The sequence below is a fragment of the Grammomys surdaster genome, unplaced genomic scaffold (genome assembly GCF_004785775.1).
Source record: "Grammomys surdaster isolate TR1022 unplaced genomic scaffold, NIH_TR_1.0 242, whole genome shotgun sequence".
NCBI lineage: Eukaryota > Metazoa > Chordata > Mammalia > Rodentia > Muridae > Grammomys > Grammomys surdaster.
In genome coordinates this window covers 9,620,491-9,640,386 of record NW_021604687.1, presented here as the reverse complement: position 1 = coordinate 9,640,386, position 19,896 = coordinate 9,620,491, and the positions used below count along the sequence as shown (strand labels likewise).

General features: G+C 41.1%; 1 protein-coding gene across 2 annotated transcripts in view; it reads left to right on the top strand.

Moving 5' to 3' along the window:
- Positions 1-19,896, top strand: part of Lmbr1 (limb development membrane protein 1) — a 139,623-nt gene that overhangs the window by 16,104 nt on the left and 103,623 nt on the right. Inside the window, exons 3-4 of one of the 2 annotated variants that reach the window (XM_028774682.1) lie at positions 4,048-4,087; positions 11,179-11,318. In XM_028774682.1, coding sequence (XP_028630515.1) covers positions 4,048-4,087; positions 11,179-11,318 — 180 coding nt within the window. Of the gene's footprint in view, positions 1-4,047; positions 4,088-11,178; positions 11,319-19,896 lie in introns of those variants that run through there. The other variant, XM_028774683.1, reaches the window with a different exon arrangement.

The window sequence follows — 19,896 nt, the reverse complement described above, 5'->3', positions numbered from 1 at the left end:
TATCACAGCTCTCGTACCTAGCTAAGAATAGCGTTGGCTATTCAGTACCTGGGAAATTCCAGAGTTTATGAGGATGTTTGGTTCTCTGTGGCTGGTTCTCACTGAGCAGCCTCGTCATCCCAGCCCCTTCATTTTCTCACTACAGGATTGTCTTGTCCTTCCTTCCTTCCTTCCTTCCTTCCTTCCTTCCTTCCTTCCTTCCTTCCTTCCTTCCTTCCTTCCTTCTCCCTGATTTCCTTTTTTTTCCAGAAAGTTGTATTTATTTACTTATTTTTGTTTTATGTGCTATAGTGTTTTGCCTGCATGTGTAGTTTTGCACTGTATGCATAGAGGTCAGAAGAGGGTGTTGGATCCTCAGGAACTGGAGTTAAAAATGGCCTCTCCGTAATTGCTGGGACTCTAACTTGAGACCTCTGCAAGAGCAGCAAGTGCTCTTAAGTGCTGAGCCGTCTCTCCAGTCTCTGTTTTCCTTCTCTAAAACAATATAGAATTTAGAGTACCTATAATTGTACTGATATCCAATTGTATAGTATCCTGTATTATTTCATTTTACTGTTAATCAGAGCATTTTTCATATCTTTATTTTTTAATGAACTGATCAATTCACACATTTTTTGGATTAATATTTTATATGTATTTCTAGCAGATTTCTTACTACCTTCTGCTGATTCTCAGCTATTTTTTTTTAATCACAGTATTTTCTATCTGTGATGTTGGGCTAGCGGGCCAATGCTGTATGATACTTGTATTAAAGATTCTATGTATTAAAGAGTCTTTGATGTAATATCATCAGCTTAAAACTCAGCAAATGTGAGAGAAATAAAAAGATCAGCTCTTGTTGCGATATGTTGCTTTAAAGCTATCACCTGGTTCTGTGATTGTTTGGAAGTGTTCCTTGGATCCTTTAATCTGCCAAAAATGTCAAGCTCTGCAGATCCAAGACAGTGCCTCAGTTGTTTTACAGATACTTGATCACATTGCTTTATAGATAACACACATAGAAGAAAAGAGAGGGTAGGGCACAAGCGAAAACCGTGAATGCATTATTTAAGAGAAAGGTAAGGGTAATAATACAGGAAAACTGTAGATTTAGATGATCTTCAGGTTCATCCCATAGTTGCAGGGGATGAGAAAGACTGTGACCTTGTTGCTTGGATAGAATGGGTATGGATGAGGAGACAGGGGACCTTTTCTCCAGGCTTGGTGACAGATTAGGTATAAATTTCTTCTATTGATAGAAAATTTTCTAGGTACAAGGCCTAGACCCAGTCCTTCTTTACCTTTTTTTTTTTTTAAGCTGATCTGAGAGGTTTAGCCTGTGAGTTAAAGGGGGCCTATAGCAAATTCATGGCTCTGTATTTATTGTTAGGATGTTTTCTAGATTTTAATTAGAAATAGCTGAGAGTAATTAATGGAAAACAGTCCAGATTGCTTTACATAGATTATTGATTTTCAAAAACATCAGAAGTCCACAAAATTGATGGTACAGATATTTCTTTATTAAAGATCGTTTGACTAGAGACCTGTCTGCTCCTGACAGCTTCCTTTTCTAAGAAGAAATTGAGCATCTTTGGAGTTACTCCAGTAGTGGTGAGACAGCCTCTAGGCAAGTATTGCCTCTTTTCATCTACAGACAAAATGCTGTCCAGAAAAGGGACACACTTGCAGAATAGTCAACTGATAATCTCTGCCAAGACAGAGTGATTAGCTCTTAAAAATTCTGCATTACTAGGTCTGTCTGATGATCCTGGGCCAGAAGGCTGAAGATTGGATGTTCCAACGTTTTGAAATATAGGGACTGTCCGGGTGTTCAGTGGTCTCTACAAATTGGCTAAGTTTTAGAAGCCATGCTTTGTGCTTCTCATATCTTCAGTTAATTCAGTCATTCTGGATTTCTGACGGGGTTGAAGGCTTATAGTCTCATAGCCATCCCAGGCTATTTACATTGAGAGAACAGATTTGAGAGGATGGTTTTCAGATGGCATTCATTCTAAAGCCAGGATATAAGCCAGGTATAGAACTATAGTCTTTTAAGTTAGGATAGATGACATTGGTCTTTTTATTGACAATAATGTCAATTATTGGGTATTAGGTCTGTCTTGTACCTTACAATTACAAAATGGTAATAGTTACACTCAATTTATATCTGAGATAAAAGAGTCTTTTAATTGGACAGAAAGGTGGAAGTGTTATGGATAGCCCTGGTCTTGTAGTTTGATGCTAATTCTGCTTTCCCAGGAGGGAAGGGCTGCAGAGTGAGGAGTGAATCAGTACACAGGTGACTTCTTGTCAACCTTCTGCCCACCTTAATTTGTAAAATAAAGGCTAGAGATGGTGATTGAGCAGTAAAAGGCTAGGTGGAGCGAAAAATTTGGAGGAGAGGGTGAGAGAGGAAGAAGGGAAAGAGAAGGAAGGAGAGGAGAGACAGCAGCAGACATTTGTGTCTCTGGCAGTCTCAGGTAGTTATTCATATCAAGGTTAGGTAATTGGGTTAACAATTCTGATTGTCTGGGCATCTTGTGTATTGAGTATTTGCTAACTTAAAAATCCATTGGATAATCTTTAAGCATTAAGAGTCTTATTTCTACTGGGTCTGGGGTTTAGCCGAGTACTATGAGTGTGGAGGGGTTAGCACAGGGCCTATGTCTAGAACCATGGACGCCACAGAGCTGATTGGAGCAGCCATGCCAATGTCTCATGGGCCCTGGGCTGGCGCCACTGGCCAGCCAGTGCCACTCTTAGTGCAGGAACCATAGAGTGGGAACATGGTGGCCAGGCCAGGAGCTAGCCGAACCAGCTGCTTTTTCTAGTACCTCCCACTACAAGGGTAGCTATATAAAAATTAATCATTAAGTTGATTTTGTGGTACCTTTGACTGTAAAGTTATTTTGGGAGGCCTGTAATTCAGGACAGACACTGCAAAGAATAGCTAAATCACACTACTGACTTTGAGGCTAGAGAGTTTCCAGAGGGCCAGAGACTCAGGGGAGCCTTTCAGGACATGAGACAGAGGAAGAGCTGGAAGGACTGGGAGGGCTTTGCAGTGTTTGTGTACTTGTATAGTCCCTTTAGCTGGTAAGTTTATGAATGAAGACAAAAGATACAGGGTCTAGGAGGCCCAAGAGAGGAAGAGGGGTGAAGAGGCTATCCTGATGGAGTCTGCCTGCTACATAAAAAGATACGGAAAATGACATTTTATTTTCTGTCTGCAAATTTTTTCTTTCTTGGACAATGCTTTTGAATTGTTGAAATGCTATCTAAGGTTGTCTTAGGTAGAGTGTTACTGCTGTGAACAGACACCATGATCAAGGCAACTCTTATAAGGACAACATTTAATTGGTCATTGGCTTACAGGTTCAGTCCATTATCATCAAGGCAGGAACATGGCAGCATCCAAACATGCATTGTGCAGGAGTAGCTGAGAGTTTTACATCCTCATCTGAAGGCTGGTAGCAGAATACTGGCTTCCAGGCAGCTAGGATGAGGGTCTTAAAGCCCATACCCACAGTGATACACCTACTCCAGCAGGGCCATGCCTTCTAATTGTGCTACTCCCTGGGCTGAGCATATACAAGCCATCACAAAGGTAGTTTAGGTTGGTTTAAGAAGATCTTATCATTTCTTCTACTTAAAAAAACAAAGTGGATAAATTCTATTTTATAACAGAAATGTCTGCTGGTCATTAATAGCCCAAACTTTTCATTTATAGTCATCTTATCTTGACATTGTCTACCTGTATTTCACAATGGTTCTGTGGTTCTAAGTTTTATTTTCTTGAGACTAGGTATTTGTAGAATTTTAATTTACATGTATCAGTTAAACAGCATTTTTTTTTTAAAAATCACAACTCACTTCGTTATACACACACTATATGTTATAATGAAATCTACAGCTGGGTTTTTGTTGAAGTCAACAAAATGCTCTTTGAAAGGCCTTTTCCATTCAGCAATTAAATTTTTAAACCTTTGTATTTTTGGTATGTTTTTAGATAAATTCATGAACCATTTTGTTGGAGATAAAATAGTAACACTGTAAACATTTTTGCAGATGAACAAGAAGATGAGGATGCCATAGTCAACAGGATATCGTATGTATTCTAAAGTTTAATTGCTCTGTTTATAGTTTTGAAGTTAAGAGTCTGAAGGAAGTAACTGCCTAATGTACAATACTTATCATGTTCTCAACAAGCACACATGAATAAGTACACATGGTTAATTCAGAACTGATTGTCTTTTTTTGAAATATGCTTATTCAAGCTGAGTGTGGCACATATCTCTAATGGTAAGGGAGAAGTGGTATGATGAGTTCAAGGCTAGCCTCAGCTACATAGTAAGTAAGGTCAGCCTAGGCTATATGAGACCATATTTTCTTCCTCTGCTATGTGCTTATTTAAAAAATGGCATAGTTCATCTTGAGGAGATTTAATGAGGAACAGGGCATAAAGGAGGCACAGTTGTTTAAGAAAGACCCAGTATGGCACAGAAGGCCCAGTTTGTAGTCTCAGCATTCTAGAGGTCGAAGCAGAAGGCTTGAGAGTTTGAGGACCGCTTTGGCAACACAGAAAGAGCCTGAGAAAGAGGGAAAACAGTTGCGATGTACTGGCTGGTTTTGTGTGTCACCTTGACACAAGCTGGAGTTATCACAGAGAAAGGAGCCTCCCTTGAGGAAATGCCTCCATGAGATCCAGCTCTAAGGCATTTTCTCAGTTAGTGATCAAGGGTGGGAAGGCCCATTGTGGGTGGTGCCATCCCTGAGCTGGTAGTCTTGGGTTCTATAAGAAAGCAAGCTGAGCAAGCCAGGGGAAGCAAGCCAGTAAGTAACATCCCTCCATGGCCTCTGCATCAGCTCCTGATTCCCGCCCTGTGCAAGTTCCAGTCCTGACTTCCTTTGGTGATGAACAGCAATATAGAAGTGTAAGCTGAATAAACCCTTTCCTCCCCAACTTGCTTCTTGGTCATGATGTTTTGTGCAGGAATAGAACTCCTGACTGAGACACAAACTGTCAGCTGTTTGCAAACTCTCTGAACAGGGAGCAGAGACTTTCTGGTTAGTGATACATTTGCTCAATTGCCTTACAGGTTCCTTATTTGTGAGGGGAGATAGGATAGAAATGGACTTTAATTTTTGAAGTATCATACTGACTAGCAAACAGTTAAGTTCTTTCTATTAGATTTTGTTTACTGAAATGTGAAATCTGGGGCTGGAGATATGACTTAGTAGTTAAAAGCACTGGCTGCTCTTGCAGAGGATCTGGGTTTGGTTTCCACAACATGGTAGTTCACAACCACTCCAACTCCAGTTTCAGAGAATCTGGCAGGGTGTCAAGGTCTCCATGAGTGTGTCATTGTCACCATAGGTAAATAGAGCCGAAAGGAGGGCCTACCAGGAGTGCTGGGAGCTGAGTTGGGGAAGGAGGATGTCCAAGTGTCAGGACAGTTCAGTCCAGAATGGGAAGCTACCCAGACAAGGAGATATGTATCTGTATAGAGCTGGGATCAGTATGGGAGGAAATTGGTGCCTTGTAATGGTGGAGAGACTTGATTAAGGTCAATAGGAACCAAAAATTAAGTGGAAAAAAAAACAACAAAAATAACTATTGAGTTTTTGGTTTTCTGTTGGGGTGTGTTATTGTGAACAGCTAAGGGTAGTAGAACTGCTGTATAAAAGTGAGTGTGGTCATGTGTTTGCACATCCCTCTGCTTTGTCTGTGTAGTAGTTTGAATATGCTTGGCTCAGGGTGTGGCCTTGTTGTAGTAGGTGTGGCCTTGTTGGAGGAAGTGTGTCATTGTAGTATGGGCTTTAAGACCCTTGTCCTAGCTGCCTGGAAGTCAGTCTTCTCTTGTTTTCTTTTGGAACAATATGTAGAACTCTTAGCAACAACGCCTTCCATATTCCTACTATGGTGTCCCATTCAGCGCCACTTAAAGCATTCTATTGCTTTCCAAATCCAAAGTCCCCAAATCTGCATTTTCCAAACAAAAACATGATCAAGCCTATCACAGCAATACCCCAGTCCCTGGTACCAACTTAGTTAGGGTTTTATGGCTGTGAGCAGACACTGTGATCAAGGCACCTCTTATAAGGACAACATTTAATTGGGGCTGGCTTACAGGTTCAGAGGTTCAGTCCATTATCATCAAGGCAGGAGGATGGCAGCATCTAGGCAGGCACAATGCAGTAGGAGCTGAGAGTTCTACATCTTGTTCCAAAGGAGAAAAGGGGAAGACTGACTTCCAGGCAGCTGTTATACCTCCTAATAGTGCCATTCCCTGGGCCAAACATATTCAAATAACCATAGTCTATCTCCTGAGGATCTCTCTCAGTAGCAGGGACTCCATGTAATGCCCAGGAGGTGTTTAAATAGAATTTTCTACTAAGTCGAACCAGGACTCTTAAGGACTAATAGAAGGCTGGATAGGGAAAGGCCCAGGTTAATTTTAGGTTTTACTTGTACCGAATGTAAGAATGTAAGAATTATTGGATTATTTTAAAGGAAACAGTCCTTTAAGGGTTTCTTACTAAATTGGGGACAATTTAAACATCAAAATAAATAATTATTGTAATGGATTTGAAGCTCCTGCATTTAGTAGGACAATCTTGAGTCCATCCTGGATAGAACCCAGTAGATGAATAAATTGGAAATTTGACAAGAATAGGGTTCCCTTTTCGATTCAGTCTCATCATCCTATAAAGTACTAACTGAAAGTAAGAGTATCTTAAGAGTAGAACATCCTGGTAGTCAGTGTCTTGACCTGGGACCTTTTCCTGGGTCAGTAGAGAGACAGTAACCGCAAGTCACCTGTGGCCTGCTGAGAAAATCACAAGAGCTGCAGCTTGTGGTATTCCTGACATCAAACTACACTGGTCTTAAGACTGAATTCCTCATCCTCTCATTCAGCCTGCCTTCTGCAGATCACGAGACACCAATCTCTCACTTCATGCCCCCGGCCTCTCAGTTGCCTTTGCCTCCTCTCCAGCTCCTTGTCAGGAGCTGTGTTGTTCTACGTTCAGTCTGACTTGTCTGACCATTGTCACTGTGGTTTTCCTTGCTCATTGTATTTTCTTCAGTGCCTGGCACCTTTAATATATTATGCAGTTACCTAGTAAATATTTGATTGCTTATTGTCTGATGCTCTCAAAGCATCAAGTGATGCTTAGAAGCCCTGTGAAGGCTAAAGAGGATGTCTTATTTACTGTTCACACATGCCGAGTATAGTGCTGGCTCAGAATCAAGTGTTCGTAAGCATCTGTTTAGTGACTGAGCATCACCAAGCGACTCCCTGGATCAGTCTGTGCTGTGCACTGGCAGAAGCCCCTTGAGGTGGCTGCTTGTGGGTGATCCTGATGATAATACATTCCGATGCTCCCACTGGTTAGGAACTGGTGATCAGAGTGAGTGCTTGAGGGCTGAATTCACAAAGCATGCTTTTATTGGTTAGTCAGATAAAGACTGTGACAGTTACTTTTCTCATCACTGACAAAATACCAGTCAGGAGCAAATCACAAAAGTTTGTTTTTAAGCAGTCTCCCAGTCCACGGTGTTGGCAGTATACGTTAGTGTTTTGTAACTTGCAGATGGACCAGAAAGTGGAGCAAATGTACAAGCTGGATACAGAGGCGGATGAAACCTAGTGACCTATTTTTGCGAGCCAGGCTGTGCTTCATGGAAGCATAGCAATTTTCAAGTGGTGCCATAGGTAGTGGCTATGTTCTTAAAACATAAGCGTGTGGTGGCATTTCAGATTCAAACCAAACCACTTAGGATGATAGTCGGAACATTTCACAGAGTGCAGTTAGGAAGGAGGGAATGCTGGAGAAGCCATATGGAATTTCAAGAAGGAAGTGCTTATCCATGTGAAATACCCAAGGTCCAGCATTTGAGGTCCTGCTTCTTGTTTGTTACCTGGGAGTGTGTGGCAGGTTTGCTGAAGTAATTTAAGGTGGTCTTGCTGCATTTGTCACTACTCCGTGAAGCTACTTTACACTGTGACCTAGAGATTATGGCTTTTTGAGCTATTGGTGACATTTAGCATTCAAATAAAGTTTGCATATCCTTAAGGAGATGGTCACAAATGCCAGACAGTCAAGAAAATATTTTTGTTGTTTTACTACCATAATCACCAAAGGTACCATAGTCTGCAAAGATGATATTTTTACTACTCTAAGTTAGAAGATGACATTTCTGAAAGTTTTATGGTTGTACAAGCAATGCTGCTCTATAGTTTTTCAGCTCAGGGCCTTATTTTAAGGACCCTCTCTAGGCTGAAGGCCTCTTTGTGGGCAGCGGAAGTGGTTTCCTGCTCTCTGGGTAGATGTATCACAGTAGCAGAGTGTGGAGTAGAGGCTCCATGGCTGTTGAAAAGCAGCTTACAGTAATGATGACCACATACACTGGATTTTCTGGGCCTCGTGTGACTTGCTGATCTGTCCCTTTGTCTCATAAGTGAACTTTTGTCAGGTCATGGGTTACAGTATTGGATTTGGAAGTAATGTTTCCTGGTGTGTGGTCAGAGTATTATGGGAGCTAAGAGGAAAGACAAGCTGATTGTACTGAGAGGAAAAAGAAGGTAGGAATTGAGGCACACATGACAGGCAAGTGACATTTGAGATCTGTCTTGCTATTTAGACACTATTTTCCTTGTGCAGTGCTGTAGGGACACTGTAGAGTAAGACACTGTCTGTGGGCAGAGGCCTGGAACTCCTAAGATCCATTTGAGGGTTAGGAAGCAGGCGGGGGAGTAAATGTAAGATGAAATGTGTCCTGCTGAGGACCTAGGGTGTTGGGAGAGCTGTGCAGGACCTGGGATGGTGAGTATCTGGATTCGACCTTGGTTTTGATGTTGGAAGAGGTGATATTAATTAGGGTGATGGTCCTCTCTGGACTGGAGCTGGATATCCAGCCGAGCAGCTTTTGAAGACTTTTCCAGGACATGTGCTGTTCATTCTACTGGATCATTCATGATGCCTCTGTGTCTGAGCTGAATGTTGTTTGGCGTGTCCCGTTGATCTACATTGACTAGCTGGCCTTTAATGAACTGAACCCAGGACTTTGCAGGGTACTTGTGGCTGTGTAGGTATGCACTTCTGCCGTTAGCCACAGGATGGCATTAAATGCAGGGTTACTTGATTAAATGCATGGTAGAACATTCAGTGTGACTTAAATTTTTTCTTACATTCATTTTCACGTTCTTTCAATATTAACTTTAATATGATTGATACTCAAGTTTTATCTTTAATGCTAATTAAGTTTCCTTTTCCATTGCTGCTGTCTGTGCTGCCTGCCTGCCTTCTTTCTTCCTCCCCTCCCTCTTCCCTTCTCTTCTTCCTCCTCTCCCCTCCCCTCTTTTCTTTCTCTTTTCTCTTTCTTCCTTTCTCCTCCCATATCCCCTTTCTCTCTCTCCCCTCCCTCATCCTCCCCTCTTTTTCTTACTATGCTGTCATGGCTGGCCTGGCATTCCCTATGTAGACCAGACTGGCCTTGGACTCAACAGAAATCTTTAGCATTTACTTTTTAAAAAATTCTTTTCAAACTTAGGTATGTGTTACAAAAGAATTTACAACTTTTCAGAAATGTGTAACTGAGAAATGAAAGTCCTTCATGATTGTAGCCTCTGTCCTGTGGGTTGTTACAAATGATGATAGATTTTGAAATCACATATTTCCTGATAATATGTAAGCATTTCTTAGTGTGAATAGAGCGCCTACTTTGTATTTACTGTCAGTTTTTTTCAGTTTGTTTTGTTGACTTACTAAATAAATAAAGGTCCTTTTTATATATTGAAGCTGTATTATTTAAGAAGTATTGAAGTAGTGTTTGAAATATTGATTAGTATTGTTTACTACTTCTCTGCTGTTTACTACTGTAATTTAATCTTGTTTAATAAAATTATTAGGGGCTGGTGAGATGGCTCAGTGTGTCAAGTTACTTGCTGTGTGAGCTTGGAGACCTGAGTTCAATATTGGCATCTTGTGTAAAGGCAGAAGGAGGAAACAGACTCCACATAGTTGTCCTCTGACCTTAATGTATGCCATAGCACCCGACTCCACTGGCTTCACACACAGGCATGCACGCATGCACGCACACACGCATGTGTGTACCCACCAATCGTAATGATAATTTTTTTTTTTTTGGTTTTTTGAGACAGGGTTTTTCTGTGTAGCCCTGGCTGTCCTGGAACTCACTCTGTAGACCACGCTGGCGTCGAACTCAGAAATCCACCTGCCTCTGCCTCCCAAGTGCTGGGATTAAAGGCGTGCACCACCACTTTTTTTTTGGGGGGGAGGGGGTAATGATAATTCTTAAAACTGTTCAGCAGTCTCTTCAGTATATAGACCTTTTAGGGCCACTTTTTAGGGGTTTTGCCTGGTTGCACTTTCCAGATCTTACACATGCCATTTGTACCTCAGTTGCATATCTGTAGTGGGATTTTTAAAAAAAAAAAATTATTCCATGTGTTTACATCTCAAATGATATCCCACTTTCCAGTTACCCTCTCCACCAACCCCCTCTCCCCATCCCATGATATCCCACTTCCCGGTTTCCCCTTCACCATGCCCCCATCCCACATCTGTCCTCCCCCTCCCTTTTGCCTGTATGAGAGTGCTCCCCCACCCACCCACACTCTCCAGCCCCACTGTTTCAGCATCCTCCTACTCTGGGGCATCAAACCTCTTCGGGACCAAGGACCTCCCCTCTAATTGCTGTCAGGCAAGGTCATCCTCTGCTACCTATGTATCTGGAGCCAGAGATCCCTTTAGGTACACTCCTTGGTTGGTGTCTAGTCTCTGGGAGAACTGGGTGGTCAGGCCACCCTATGTTGTTCTTCCAGTGGGGTTGCAGTCCCCTTCTGCTCTCCAGTCCTGCCAGCTCCCCTACCAGGTTCCCTGAGTTCAGCTTGATGGTTGGCTGCAAGCATCTGCCTCTGCATTTGTCAGTTCCTGACCAGACCTCCCCAGGAACACTTGGTTCCCGTCTGCAAGCGCCTCTTGACCACAGCAACAGTGTTGGGTTTGGTGTCTGCAGACATGGTGTATCCTCAGGTGCGGCTGTTCCCCAGTTGGCCCTTCCTTCAGTCTCTGTTCCATTTTTTGTCTGGGATTCTTATGTAAGACAATGGCTGGTGTTTTCGTGTTCACTACTCTGCAGACCTGAGTAATGATGCCTCTTCTCTTTTGCAGGTTGTTTCTGAGCACCTTCACCCTAGCGGTTTCAGGTGGTGCTGTTTTGCTTTTACCCTTCTCAATCATCAGCAATGAGATCCTGCTTGCTTTTCCTCAAAACTACTATATTCAGTGGCTGAATGGCTCCTTGATCCATGGTTAGTATACATTATTTGAGGGTTTTTTTTTTTCTGCCGCTCTGTAAGTTACAGGATTTTCTTAGTTTCCTTCACAAGTTGTAACATCTTCCAGTAAACTATTGTCTTAGTGAGGGTTTCTTGCTGTGATAAGACATGATCAGAGCAACTTGTGGAGTAAAGGAGAAAGGGTTTATTTCAGCTTATATTTCCACATCATAGTCTCTGTGTCACTGAGGGAAGGCAGGGCAGGAGCCTGGAGGCAGGAGCTAATATAGAAGCCATGGAGGAGTTATGCTTACTGGCTTTCTTCTCAAGGCTGGCTCAGCCTGCTTTCTTATATATGTGAGTACCACTTGCTTAGGGGTATCACTGACTATATTAGACTGGGCCTACCCATGTCAATCACTAATCACAAAAATCCCCCACAGACTTGCTCATTTAATGGAGGAATTTTCTTAATTAAGAGTCCTTCTTCCCAGATATGTCTAGGTTGAGTCAAGTTGACAAAAAACTAACCAGTACAACTACTGAAGTCCTCAGTGAAGTCAGAAACCAGCTCTTCCTTATCATGCCTAATTGGCTATCATCCTTTACTTAACCAAGAGACAGTTTTTGTACTTACTGTAAGTTTTACACTGTGTGTGTGTGTGTGTGTGTGTGTGTGTGTGAGATGATTCAGTTAGCCATGTGGATGTGGTATGAAACAGTGTCTCGCTGTATCCTCAACTGGTCTGGAATTGACTGTGGAGGCCTTGAACTCATGCAGTTCTCAGCTTCAGCCTTTTGAGTGTGGGATTATAGACATGAGCCACTAGCCTGGGGATTTACTGTGATTTTGATTCATTTGAATGTTTTAGGAAAAGACTTTTTGGTTCCTCTGGTTATGTCAGAGGACTTTAGTTTCCACTGAAGATCAGACAGAGGAGAGGCTACAGTTGCTGTTTTGGTTTCTTAGTCATTTTAAAACATGATAGAATAAAACACATTGTCAAGTTAAGGTTTCAATGTGATTTAAAAAGTAATGATGGTAGTTGGGTATGGTGACACATACCTTTAATTCCTGTGCTGGAAGACAGAGGTATATAAATCTCTGAGTTCCAGGTCATCTAGAACTGCATGTAGAGACCATGTTTCAAAATTTAAAAATCAAAAATCAAAAACCAAACCAACCAACCAAACAAATCATGACAGTGTAGACCACAAGATCTCTCTTGAAATGATGTAGATCTACAGTGCAACCTGGGCTCATCTGTTTTCTGCCACACGTAGGCACTGTTGTCTGTCTCAGGTTACCGCTCTCTTTAGTAGCATAGATAGTAAAACACACCTTGCAGGCTTGCTTTTAGGAATGTATCTAATAGAGAATATCTGCTTCTTAACAGGCAGTTAGTAAATGATGGCTGTGTATGAATTTAGTTTGTGCGCACTGACTGTTCTCTTCTAGGGTAGTTCTTTAGGGGATCCGTTAGACTGGATTATGGCTTGTGGGCACATAGGTAGCTTTCTCATTACTATTCTTGTCCTTACCATTTCTATTAGTGTTGGGTTTTGTGGCTAGTGTTGTTAATTATATAGTTACTTACTGGTATTATTAGTATCAAGCTAATTTTATTATGTTTATATAATTTTATAGTTATATAGAAGGTTGGGTATATTGTTTATAAACACCAAAGGCAGGTAAAATTGGGACACCTCACTGAGATATTTTTGTATGGACACAAATCATTTCCCTTATCTCAATAAAGAGGTGTTTCATAATAGTTAATACAGTCTATGAAACAATATCTTGAAGACTAGTCAGTGACAAGTACTTACTATTTGTTTACATTTTACATACTAATCACCACTCCCTTCCTCCTCTCTTCCCAGTCCCAGCCTCCCAAATCCCTTCCCCCATCATTGCCCCTTGTCTTCTCCTCAGAGAGCTCCACCTTGGGTACCACCTCACCCTAGGGCATCTAGTCCTAGCAAGACTAGGCACATCTCCCACTGAGGTCCAGCCAGGCAGTCCAGGTAGGGGAAAGGGGAATCCAATGGCATGGTACAGAGACCAAGATAGCTCCTATTCCACTTGTTCGGGCCCCACATGAAGACCAAGTAGCACATTTGCTACAAATGTGTAGGGAGTCTAGGTCCAGTTCCTGCATTCTCCCTGGTTGGTAACCCAGGCACTGTGAGCCCCTATGGTCCCAGGTTAGTTGACTCTTTGGGTCTCTTTGTGGTGTCCTTGATGCCTCTGACTTCTATCCCCGACTCTTCCACAAGACTCCCTAGGCTCTGTCTGATGTTTAGCTCTAGGTTTCTGCATTTGCCTTCATCTGCTACTGGATGAAGCCTCTCCAGAGATAATTATGCTAGGTTCCTATCTCCAAGTATAGCAGAGTATCATTAATAGCGCCAGGGGTTGACTTTCTCACATGAGATGAGTCAAGTTGGGGCAGTCATTGGTTGGCTGTACCCCAAGTCTCTGCTCCATCTTTAATCCCTGTGTATCTTGTAGGTGAGACAAATTTTGGGTTGAAGATTTTGTGGGTGGGTTTATGTCCCTCTCCCTCTTCTGGAAATCCTGCCTGGCTACAGGAGGTAGCCACTTTAGTCTTTATATCCCCCTCTAGTAGAATCTCAGCTCGGGTCACACCCTTAGGCTCCCAGCTGTATACTTTCCTGTCCCAGGCCTCAGTCACCAGAGATGCCCCCCCAAGCTGATTTCCATTCTCAGTCCCAGCCCTCTCTCACCCCCCATACCTCATTGCCGTCCCCATTCCCCTCCTTTCCTTCTCTCTTACCCACTTCCCTTTTTCCATCTATCTCCTGTGACTACTTAGTTTTTCCTGCGTGAGATTCACATATCTTCCCTTGGGAGCTCCTTGTTACTCAGTTACTTTGGGTATATAGATTATAGAATGGTTGTCCTGCACTTTATGGCTAATGTCCACTTCTAAGCGAGTACATACCATATATGTCTTTCTGGTTATCTCATGTTTCATCCATTTGCCGGCAAAATTTGTGATGTCTTTGTTTTTAATAGCCGAATAGTATTCCATTATGTAGATGTACCACATTTTCTTTATCCATTCTTCTGTCGAGGGACATCTAGGTTGTTTCTAGTTTCTGGCTATTATGAATAAAGCTGGTATGAACATAGTTGAGCAAGCATCCCTGTGGTCTAGTGGGGACACTTTTTGAGTATATACCTAGAATAGTAGAATAGTTGAGTCTTGAGTTAGAGCTATTCCTAGTTTTCTGAGAAACCACCAAATTGATTTCCAAAGTGGTTGTACAAGTTTGCACTCACCAGCAATGGAGGAGTGTTTCCTTTACTCCACATCCTCATGAGCATGTGCTGTCACATGAATGTTTGATCTTAGCTATTCTTATGTGTATAAGAAGGAATCTCAGGATCATTTTGATTTGCATATCTGAAATGAATAAGGACATTGAATATTTTTTTAAGTGCTTCTATGCTATTCGAGATCCTTCTGTGGAGAATTCTCTGTTTAGCTCTGTACCCCATTTTTAAGTTGGGTTATTTGGATTGTTGGTATGTGATTTCTTGAGTTCTTTATAAATTTAGATATTATTCCTCTGATGGCTGTAGGGTTGGTAAAGATCTTTCCCAACCAGTAGGCTGATGTTTTGCCCTTTTGATGGTGGCCTTTGCCTTATAGAAGCTTTTCAGTTTCATGAGGTCGCATTTATCAATTGTTGATCTTAGAGCCTGAACCATTGATGTTCTGTTCAGGATATTGTCTCCTGTACCAATGAGTTCAGGATGATTTTGCAAACCAAATTTAAACAATATCTTTCCTCTAATCTAGACCTGTAGAAGATACTAGAAGGAAGGTAACTAGACCCAAGAAAACATTAGAAATTAATAATTTCACAGCAGAACCAAAAGAAGAGAAACACACACACCAGTAACATCAAAATAACAGGAACCAACAACCATTGGTCATTAATATCTCTCAACATGAATGGATTCAATTGACCAATAAAAAGACACAGGCTAGCAGTAGATATGTAAACAGGTTCTGTCATTCTGCTGCATACAAGAAACAGATCTCAGCAAAAAAAGATACATTACCTCTTTGTAAAGGGCTATGAAAAGGTTTTCCAAGCAAAAGGACCCAAGAAGCAAGCTGGTATAGCCATTTTAATATACAGTAAAATAGACTTTCAACCAATAGTAATAAGAAGAGATAGAGAAGAACACTTCATACTCATCAAAGGAAAAATCTCCCAAGATGACATCTCAATCTGAACATCTATGCCGCAGATGTAAAAGCACACACATTCGTAAGAGAAACATTACTAAAGCTTAAATCACACATTGAACACCACACATTAATAGTGGGAGACTTCAGCACCCCACTTTCACCAATGGACAGGTCTTCGGAGCAGAAACTAAACCAAGAAATAATGAAACTAATAGAAGTTATGGATCAAGTGGACCTAATAGATATCTATAGAACATTTTACCCAAACACAAAAGAATATCCTTTCTTCTCAGTACCTTGTGGAACCTTCTCCAAAATTGACCATGTACTCAGTCACAAAGCAAGGCTTAATAGATACAAGAAGATTGAAATAATCCCTTGCATTTTTATGAGATTGCCATGGATTAAAGCTGGACTTCATCAACAACAGAAACAACATGAAGCTTACAAACTCATGGAAACTGAACAACTCTCTCTACTCAATGACCACCGGGTCAAAGAAGAAATAAAGAAATCAGAGACTTTCAAAAATTCAATGAAAATAAAGGCATGACATACCTAAACTTATGGGACACAATGAAAGCAGTCCTAAGAGTTCATAGCACTAAATGCCTTCATAAAGAAATTGGACAGTTCTCATACTAATGATTTAAAAGTACACCTGAAAGCTCTAGGGAAAAAAAAAAGAAGCAAACACATTCAAGAGTAGATAATCAGGAAATAATCAAACTCAGGGCTGAAATAAATTCATTAGAAACAAAGAGAACAATAGAAAGAATCAATAAAACCAAGAGCTGGTTCTTTGAGAAAATCAACAAGATAGACAAACTCTTTAGCCAAGCTAAAAGGCAGAGAGACAGTATCCAAATTAACAGAATCAGAAATGAAAGGGGAGGAGTAACAACAGGCACTGAGGAAATCAGAGAAATCATTAGGTCTTACTTCAAAAGCCTATATTGAGCAAAGCTGGAAAATCTAGAAGAAATGGATAATTTTCCAGATAGATACCACTTACCAAAGTTAAATAAAGTTCAGATAAACTATTTGAATAGTCCTATAACTCCCAACAAAAAAAGAATTTTAGACCAATTTCTCTTGAACATTGATACCAAAATACTCAAAAAAACTTACAAACTGAATCCGAGAACACATCAAAGACATTGTCCACTATAATCCAGTAGGCTTCATCCCAGGGATGCAGGGATGTTCAATATAAGAAAAGAACCCATCGATGTAACCCACCATATAGACAGACTGAAAAAAAAAAAACAAAACTAACCAATGATCTGTGGGAGGGTCTATGGAGAGCTGAAGCTGAGTGAAAGGATCCAGGAGCCCAGGAGCAAAGCCGAACACCTTCCGTCCCATTAGGGTCTGGGGTCCGAGGCTGCCCTCTGGAACAGGGACCCACAATGGTCATCTCATTAGATGCTGAAAAAGTCTTTGACAAAATCCAAACTCCTTCATTTAAAAATCACAGAGAGATCAGAGACACAAAGGTCCATACCTAAACATAATAAAAGCAACGTGCAGCAAGCCAGTAGCCAACATCAAGTTAAATGGAGAGAAACGTCAAGCAGTTCCACTAAAATCGGGGACAAGACAAGGCTGCCCAGTCTCTCCCTGGCTATTCAATATAGTAATTGAAGTTCTAGCTAAAGCAATAAGACAACTAAAGGAGATCAAGGGGATACAAATTGGAAAAGAAGAAGTCAAAATATCATTATTCACATATGATATGATAGTATACATAATAAGTGGCCCCAAAAAGTTTTCCAGAGAATTCCTATAGCTGATAAACACCTACAGCAAAGTGACTGGATACAAAATTAAATCAGCAGCCCTAATTTATGCAAATAATAGACGGAGAAGGAGGTTAGGCAGACAACACTCTTAGCCACAAATAATATGAAATATCTCGGTGTAAATGTAACCAAGCATGTGAGTGACCTATATGACAAGAACTTCAAGTCTCTGAAGAGAGAAACCGAGGAAGATCTCAGAAGATGGAGAGATCTCCCATGCTCATGGATTGGTAGGATTAATATAGTGAAAATGGCCATCTTACCAAAAGCAATCTACAGATTCAACGTAATTCCCATTAACATTCCAACACAATCCTTCACAAACCTTGAAAGAGAAATTCTCAACTTCATATGGAAAATAATAAATAATTTAAGAAATAATTTTTAATTGCTATTTGACTTAGAAAAAGTTGTATCTGTTGGGTGGTGGTGGTGCACACCTTTAATCCCATCACTTGGGAGGCAGATCCAGGGGATCTCTAGTTTCCAGAACAGCCAGGGCCACTCAGAGAAACCCTGTCTCTAAAAATCAAAAGAAACAGACTGACAACAACAACAAAACCAAAAACAGAAGGGAGGAGGAGGTGGAAGAAGAGGAGGAGGAGAAAGGGGGAGGAGGAAGAGTAGGAGGAGGAGGAAGAGGAGGAAGAGGAGGAGAAGAAGGAGGAGGAGGAGACTACCATGTTCAGTATGTATCCAAGGTACCTTGTTTGTATTATATAATTTGGAGTCTCTAGCCTTTACTGATGCTGACTGCTGGGGAAGCCCCACTCACCATTGGCTGTGAGATAGAGCTGCTTTTTCATTTGCTGTGGTAGTATTTGTATTCACACCTCTAGAGAGCAACAGTGAGCCTGAAATGATTATCTGGGTCCTGTGGTTGGTGTGAACCAGCAAGTTGTTCCTCTAGAAGTATCTTTCTGTGTGACACAGGAGTCGGCTTTCTCTCTTCTGTTTCTGTGAGAGTCCAGGAGGCATTATTGCTGAGATGATGACTCTGGGTGTCAGGAGGGGCAGCTGTACTGCCAGCCGTCACTTTATTGAGCACAACAGTAGTACATGCTCACTCTGGAATGAACAAGAATATCAAAATATATAAAGCAGAGAACGGCATAGGCTTTTTTTTGTAGTACATATATGTACCATGTGTCTATAGCACATGTAACTTGAGTCTTTTCAAGCACTGAATCTGTGCTGATTATTTTTCTGCTCTTCATATTCATTGAAAACACTTTTAGTGCCTGTGTCAGCTCGTATCTTACTGTTTTCAGGAGTGAGACCACTTACTCTGCAGTGACTTTTGACTAAGTATTCCCATACAGAGCAGCTTTCTCTCAGGGCCCTTACGTAACTGTCCTCTGTTGGGTTCCCAGGGGATTTTTCACAGTGATTTTTGAGTTTCTCACAATTTTCGTAGATAATTATGATGGAAAACAGTAGAGTAATAAGTATTGTTGCTAAACTATTTTCTAGAAGTACCTGCCTATATTCTTCTGACAGATGGTGTAGGTGCCTTTGTTTCTAACATAATCTCAGCAGCATCAAATACTGATGTCTTTGTTGCTAAAGATATGATTAAGAAATAGCTTCCCTGGTTATCATTAGAAAAATTAGTGATCTTTCTGTGCAGAAGATCCTCTTCCACCATGACTGTAACAAACCCTAACTTTCTTCTTGTCAGCAGTTTTCTTTGTTCTTGCCTGTTTATTCCACCAGGAGTTTATAGAGTACTTTTGTACCTCACTCTTCAAAGCTCACTGTCTTAGTGTACCAGTTTATTAGCCCCCCCTTTCAGTGTCTTTAATATGCTACCTTTTTATTTTAGAAGTTATCTCACGAGGGCCTGTTTCTTGACTTTGTAGTCAGCTAGACCTAGCTTAGAATTTCAGTTCTCTGTTTTACTGTTAGGGACCCTGAACAAACTGTTAAAAATTTCAAGTCAACTTGTGTTTTATCTGAAGAATGAGTAGAACAAGAACTAGCTGATTGTGTTTCTATGTGTGGAGTGTAGAATATATGTGGAGTATAAAGTGCCTGCCTCATCTAATGCCTGTGCCAGAGTAGGATGAAGTAAACAGCATATTTTCACGAGCCCACTGAGTGATGACCAGTGTCTGGAGAAGGAGGCCCACTGTTTATCCACAGATATCCACTATCCTTTTGGATTATCTTGTCTTCTTTATCCTCTTGTCTGTTAAGACCTCTTCTTCCCAGGGACACTTTGGTGAGTATTCCCATGAGATGCAGGTATCTTACTTTTTTATTATTGTCCTGAGAGGGCTGTAAAGCTAAAGCCACCCACATACCTGTAGAGACTGCAAATATTATTGACTAACTAGACAAGGGGCCCCTCTTCAAGATCAATATACAAGAACAATTTACAAGTATTTGGGACACTTTTTCATGGAATCAGTTTGCTCTAATTAGAGCTTATGCTAAGCCACATGTATATCATTTTTATTTGATACTACACAGTACTTTTGTGCATGCCTAGCATTTTGGATTAGGAGCTCAGGCCTATCATAGCTCCAAGGTCCAGCACTTACACTTGGTGAAAGCCCAGTATCAGGCCAA